Below are 7,624 nucleotides of genomic sequence, written 5' to 3' on the forward strand. Positions count from 1 at the left end.
ACATTGTAGGGTGTTACTGTAATTTGATCCCTTTACAGTGTAGATCATCTATATAGAGGATCATTGATCAAATTAGGATTATAACAATGGATAAATAATAGCGTGTCTATATGGTGGAACATAAAGAGCATTCTATATAGCTGAGAGTGAAATTCTGAGTTCTATGCGTGGATGCAACAAAGAATTAATAAGTTAGTGAATTTAAGAGGTAAATTCTTGATTTGCTTATTGGAAGCTCGGATATATAGGCCCATAGTCCCCACACTAGTTGAGACAATACTACTTGTAGGACTCATTTAATTGGTTTTGATTAATCAATTATAATTCTTAAGTTAGACTATGTCTATTTGTGAACTTAGCCCTTATTAAGGGCGAAACTGTAAAGAAAGAGTTTATAGGGTATATTTGTTAATTAAGAGACTTTGGTTAGTCTAATTAATAAATATAATAAATGACAATATTATTTAATAATTAATTATAGTTATTAAATAGTTAAAATTGATATTTAAATGGTTGAATGTGAAAATTGGGAATTTTGAGAAGATGGGATACAGAAATGATAAAACAGGAAAGTTGCAAAAGTGAGGCCCATTTCCACAAGCCTTGGGCGGCCACATGCATAGGTTTTATCATTTAATATTTTCATTATTTTGATGCTAAGTAATTCAACCCTAACCCTATGTGGTATTCTATAAATAGAAAGTAATGGCTTGAGGAAAGTAATACAATTGCATCTCATTCCTTTCAGAGAAAATCCTAAGCAAAAGCCGCCACCTCTCTTTCTCCTTCTTCTTCTTCGTTTCGAAATCCCTAAGTGATAGAGTAGTACCCACAAACAGCAAGTAGTACCTCAATCATAATGTGGAAGATTGTGAAGAATCTAGATTCAAAAAGAAGGACATTCGGGCTCAGATCTTGATAATACTCTACGACAGAAAGGATACAAGGGTTAGAGATCTGAGTGGAAGGAGACATATTATTCCGCTGCACCCAATGTAAGGTTTCTCATACATTATATGTGTTTACTTATAATCGTTTTAGAAGTTCATATTTAGGGTGTTAATCAACATACTTGTGAGTAGATCTGAGATCCTGGTAAAATAATTCCAACAGTTCCACCATATAGACACACTATTAATTATCCATTGTTATAATTCTAATTTGATCAATGATCCTCTATATAGATGATCTACATTGTATAGGGATTGAATTACCGTAACACCCTTCAATGTATTTTATCCTTAAAACACTTAGCCCCGTATAAATGATATTTCAGCGAAGTGAAATGAGTACTCAATCATTTATCTCTGTTTAGCCAAGCTCGAAGGAAATCATCATTTACTTTCTATTTGCCAGATAGAAGCTATAGATTCCATATCTATGTTTAGCGCTCCCACTCAATCGCACTACCATGTTCCAAAATGTACGTATCACCCTGACCCAAAAGTAGGCTTAACTAACAAATCAAAGAGCATGTGTAATACTCCTGAGATTGAACCTAATCATATCAGGACTAAGATCATTTGATCTAGGATCAACTAGGTGATATTGAATTGAATAGATATTACGGTAAGTTTAATATATCTAAATCAAAGTTCAATATCGGTCCCTTCCGATGCATACTCCATGCATCCAACCCAAGCTTTACTTTGACCAATACTCTGGAAAGAACATAGCATTTATCCAAGATGCAAGTAAACTATGTTGTAGATTGTCATATCAGTAAAACCCTATGTTCTGATAAATCTAGGAATATCTTTAATCACATAATCTTGATTACTTTCCACTGTGCTGACAACACAATAAACAAGAATAAAAATGTGAAAAGGGTTTGGATGAATTTATAAATCAAATAGACAAGTAATTGATACCATGGACCAAATAACACACAAATTAATGAAAAATACTTCTGTTTCTTTATTGATATTGAATAATAGAGATTACATTAAAATAGAGTTTTATGTAAAGCATAAAACCCAACATAAGCACCTTATGGTCGGCCACTTAATGGGCCCCACATAGGTTTAGTTTTTGCCATTTTTCTCAACTATTTTATCCATTTTCACAAAATACCGTTTTTTGCTCTTTCAACCCTCTAAATGCCAAAACTATTTATTTAATAATTAAAATAACTATCAAATAAAATTGTCATTTATAATATTCATTAATTAGACTCCATAAAGTCTCTTAATTAAGAAAGAAACCCTAAAACACTATTTCTTCACAATCAATCCATATCTTAGTGAAAAATTCATAAACTAGACATAGTCTAATTTTAGAATTATAATTGATTAACTAAAATCAATTAACTGAGTCTTACAAGCAATTTGTCTCAACTAGTATGGGGACCATGGGCCTATATAATCAAGCTTTCAATAAGCAGATCTAGAGTTTACGAAGTAAATTCACAAACTTATTAATTCCTCATTGCATCCACCATAGAACTTGGGATTGCACTCTCAGTTACATAGAACGCTCTATATGTTTCACGATATAGATACGCTATAAATTATCCATTCTTATAATCCCAATAATTAATGATCCTCTATAGATGATCTACATTGCATAGGGACAAAATTACCGTTACACCCTTTCAATGTATTTTATCCTTAAAACACTTGGCGACCTATAAATGATATTTTAGTGAACTAATATAATTACTCAAATGAGCGTTCTATCATTTATTTCTATTTAGCCTAGTTCGAAGGAAATCATCGTTTCACTTCTATGTCCGGATGGAAGCTATAGATTCCATATCTATGATTAGCGCTCACACTCAATTGAGAACATAAATAACACTCTTGAGATCGAACCTAATCATGTTAGGATAGAGATCATTTGATCTAGGATCAACTAGGTGATATTGAATTAAATAGATATTACGGTAAATTTATCATATCTACTCCAAGTTCAATATCGGTCCCTTCCAATGTATACTCCATACATCCGATACTGGTAAACTTTGCCAATGCCCTAGAAAAGACATAACACTTATCCAAGGTTTAATTATACCTATCGCTAATTATCATGTCAGTCTAAATCCAGTGAACTGACAAATCAAAGAATTAAACTTTTGAACATATAATTATGATTATATTCCATTGTGCTGACAACACTATAATCATGAACAAATACATATGTTTTGGACTTAATAGAATTTATACATTAAATATAAACATGAAATAAATCATGTGAACCATGCAACATAAAATGATTTCTGATCATTATTAATTAATAAATCTGATTATATTGAAATGGGTTTTATTTAGGGCACAAAACCCAACAGTCGTCAAGGTCGCGGGTCTACATTCAAATCTTACCTAGAATGTCCTAAATGCAAGAAGCACCATCAGGGTGAGTGTCGCGCTAAAACATGTTTTCACTGTGGCATGGTGGGCCATTTTATGAGAGACTGCTTGCTGGCTAAGAAAGAAGAACCAAAGAAGAACAACAATCAGAATCTGGGGTGCCTGTTCACTATGACTTAAGCTTACGCTGATGCTAGTCCATCAGTTGTGATAGGTTAGTTGTCCATAAATGGTTGTTCTTATTCAATACTATTTGATTCGGGAGCTACTCATTCTTATGTATCAAGTAGAGTAATAAAGAGTTTTCATAAGTCGTGTGATGTGTGTGCTTCAATGTTTGGTACCCTGCCACCTTCTGGAGACCTAATTGTATCTAATCATTGGATTAGGTCTGTCTTTTTAGATTGACAGTTATGAATTAACCGCCAACCTAATTGAGCAACAATTGTCTAATTTTTATATAATCATGGGTTGTCTAAGTATGGGGCAACAATTGACTGCAAGCTGAAGATGGTGGTGTTTGAACCTAACACTACCAATTCAGCGATGTTTGTGGGTAAGGTACAAGGATCGCGCATACCTAGAATCACAATCCTAAAAGCTAAAGATCTGATGCGCAGAGGTTGTCTAGGATTCCTAGTAACTACAGTGGATACTAGCCAACCTATGTCATCTGGAGCTAAAAATACGAGACTATTGTGTGAATTTCCAAATGTATTTCCAGAGGACATACATGGATTACCACCTTCCCGAGAAATTGAGTTCGTAATAGATTTAGTTCCGGGAGCTGATCCAGTATCAAAGGCACCGTATCGAATGGCTCTAGCAGAATTAAAATAATTGAAGATCTAACTCCAGATGTTACTTAACTTGGGATTTACAAAACCAAGTGATTCTCCCTTGGGTGCTAGAATGTTATTCCTGAAAAAGAAAGATGGGTCACTTCAAATGTGTATCGACTATCGAGAACTGAATAAACTCACTACAAAGAATAAATATCCTCTACCCCGAATTGACCATTTGTTTGATCAATTGAAGGGTAAGACAGTCTTTTCAGAGATCGATCTTTGCCCAGGTTACCATCAACTGAGAATTCGAGAGGTGGATATCCCAAAGACTACATTCCGTACTCGGTATGGACATTATGAGTTTCTGGTGATGTCTTTCGGACTCACCAAGGCCCTGGTTGCATTTATGGATCTTATGAACCAAGTATTCAAAGATTACCTGGACAAGTTTGTGATAGTATTCATTGATGATATTCTGGTTTATTCTGAATTAGAGGAAGAACATGAGTTACATCTTAGATTAGTACTTCAACGATTACGAGATCACAACCTTTACGCTAAGTTCAAGTGTGAGTGGTTATCACGTGTCTCTTTCTTAGGGTACATAGTGGATAAAGATGGGATCATATGGTTAATTTGACCAAAATCAAAGTTGTTCGGGATTGGCCAATACCAAAATTAGCTAATAAGGTTAGAAGCTTTTTGGGTTTAGCTGGTTACCATCGTCGTTTAATTTAGGGTTTCTCAAAGATTGTAACACCCTTAACGAAAGTGACTTGAAATAATCTGAAGTTTGTTTGGACTGATCGATGCGAGAAAAGTTTTCAGCAGTTAAAGCAGCGCTTGATTACCGCTCCAGTATTAACTCTTCCTTCTGATAAGGAAAAGTTTGTTGTTTATTGTGATTCGTCGAGACAAGGTCTAGGCTGTGTTTTTATGCAAACTAGAAAGGTTATAACTTATGCTTCTCGATAGTTAAAATAGTACGAGCAGAGATATCCTACTCACGATCTAGAGCTCACAACAGTAGTATTTGTGCTAAAGATTTGGCAACATTACTTATATGGTGAGAAATGTGAGATTTACACTGATCATAAAAGTATAAAATACTACTTCACTCAGAAAGACCTGGACATTAGACAAAGGCGTTGGCTTGAGATGATAAAGGATTATGACTATGAAATTCTGTATCATCATGGGAAGGTCAGAACCAGATGAATACAATGAAGCAGATATTCAAGTAACTAGCAGAGGAAATGACCCGAGCTAACATTGAGTTTGTTGTGGGACAGTTGGCTAAGATTACCCTGCAATCTACTCTTCTACAAGGAATTAAAGAAGCGTAATCACAAGATCCAAACTTAGTGAAATCCCGAGATAGGGTTTTAGCTGGGAAGACAAGTGATTTTACAGTGGATAGTAACGGGATGTTACTGTTTATGAACTGTGTCTGTGTTCTTATGGATGATGATATTAAGAGGGAAATTCTGACTGAGTCTCACCCGACTCCCTACTCTGTTCATACGAGGGCAACGAAGATGTATCAAGATCTTAAGACCATGTTCTATTGGCCGTGAATGAAGAACGATATAGCAGAGTATGTTGCTAAATGCTTAACCTGTCAGCAAGTGAAAGCTGAACATCAAAGGCCTGCAGGGTTGCTGCAGCCATTGAACCTTTAGTAATGGAAATGGGAAGACATCGCCATGGACTTCGTAGTTGGATTACCTAGGACTACATGACAGTATGACTTTGTGTGGGTCATAGTTGACAGGTTTACAAAGTCAGTGCACTTTTTACCTGTGTGGAAAAATTTCTCCATTGATCAGTATGTAGAACTACATGTTAGAGAAATAGTTCGTCTTCATGGTGTCCCAAAGTCCATTGTTTCTGATAGGGATCCGAAGTTCACATCAATATTCTAGGAGATCTTACATCGAGCCATGGGTACTCAACTGAAATTTAGTGCATCATTCCATCCTCAGACAGATGGACAGTTCAAAAGGACCATTCAAATCCTAGAATACATGCTACGAGCATGTGTATTAGACTTTGAAGGATCACGGGTAAAGTACTTTTCCCTGATCAAGTTCTCGTACAACAATAGTTATCAGGCAACAATTGTCGAGATGGCTCCTGATTAACTACTTTATGGAAGAAAAAGGAGATCACCTATTCACTGGGATGAAGTAGGTGAAAGAAAGTTCTTGGGTCCCGAAGCTATTCAAAGGACAAGTGAGGCAGTTGATAAGATAAGAGCATGGATACTCGCAGCTCAGAGTAGACAGAAGAGCTATGCGGATCCAAAGCGACGGGATATTGATTTGCAAGTTGAAGCTATGCTATTTCTTCGAATATCTCCTATGAAAGGTATTGAATGCTTTGGTTAGAAAGGGAAGCTTAGCCCAAGGTTGATTGGACCTTTTGAGATCCTTGAAAGGATAGGGCAAGTAGCGTACATGTTGGCTATGCCTCAAGCAATGGTAGCTGTACATACTGTGTTTTATGTTTCAATGCTTCAGAAATACGTATCAGATCTGTCCCATATACTGAGTTATGAAGCATTGGAACTCCGGCCAGATCTTTCATATGAGGAACAATCGGTGCATGTGTTAGACAGAAGAGAGAAAGTCTTGAGAAACAAGACAATTGCACTAATCAAAGTATTATGGAGGAATAGTAAAGTAGAAGAGGCAAGCCTAGGAAATCGAGATAGGTATGCACCAGAAATATTTAGAGTTGTTCAGGTAAATTTTGTTGGAAATATTTTAGCAGGATCTAGAATTACTACCAAGTATGTTTGATTAACATCCTAATATGAATCCTAAAACAATGAAAATAAACACATAAGAGTTTAAGAAAACCTTACATTGGGTGCAGCAGAATATTATGACTCCTTCCATTCAGATCTCTAGCCCTTGATTCCTTTCTGTAGCAGAGCATAATCAAGATCTGAATCTTTTCTCCTTCTTTGATGCAAATTTTCCATAGTCTTACATACTATGATTGAGGTACCACTTGATGTGTGTGGGCACTACTCATTCACTCAAAGGAATTCGAAATTTAGAGAGAAGAAAAGAGAGAGAGGGGTGTGTGGCTTTTTCGGAAAGAAACCAAATGTTCAAAGTTTTGTGTTTCCTGAAGCCAACACTTTCTATTTATAGAATACCCTCTAGGTTTAGGTTAGAATTGTATGGCATTAAAATAATGGAAACTATAAATGGTATTTCTTATGCATGTGGCTGGCCATACAAAAGGAAATGGGCCTCACTTTGCAACTTTCCCATTTTGTTATTTTCCATTCCCATTTTCTCAAAAATGCCTATTTTCCAATTTAACCTTTTTAAATGCCAATTCTAATTATTTAATAACTTAAAATTAATTATTAAATAATATTACCATTTAATATATTTATTAATTTAGACATATAAAGTCTCTTAATCAATAAATAAACCTAGAATCTCTTTTCTTTACAATTTCTCCCTTGCTTAGTGAAAATTCATAAAGTAGACATAGTCTAACTTTTAG

At 35.2% G+C, this 7,624-nt stretch overlaps 1 protein-coding gene across 1 annotated transcript; it reads left to right on the forward strand.

The window, feature by feature from the left end:
• The first annotated feature begins 4,166 nt into the window (after window positions 1–4,166).
• LOC133036292 (uncharacterized) lies at window positions 4,167–6,900 on the forward strand. Its single transcript, XM_061112843.1, has 3 exons — window positions 4,167–4,619; window positions 5,219–5,299; window positions 6,487–6,900. The coding sequence occupies exons 1-3, from the start codon at window positions 4,167–4,169 to the stop codon at window positions 6,898–6,900; spliced, it is 948 nt and encodes a 315-aa protein (XP_060968826.1).
• Window positions 6,901–7,624: the final 724 nt, after the last annotated feature.

The sequence above is a fragment of the Cannabis sativa genome, chromosome 3 (genome assembly GCF_029168945.1).
Source record: "Cannabis sativa cultivar Pink pepper isolate KNU-18-1 chromosome 3, ASM2916894v1, whole genome shotgun sequence".
Lineage (NCBI taxonomy): Eukaryota > Viridiplantae > Streptophyta > Magnoliopsida > Rosales > Cannabaceae > Cannabis > Cannabis sativa.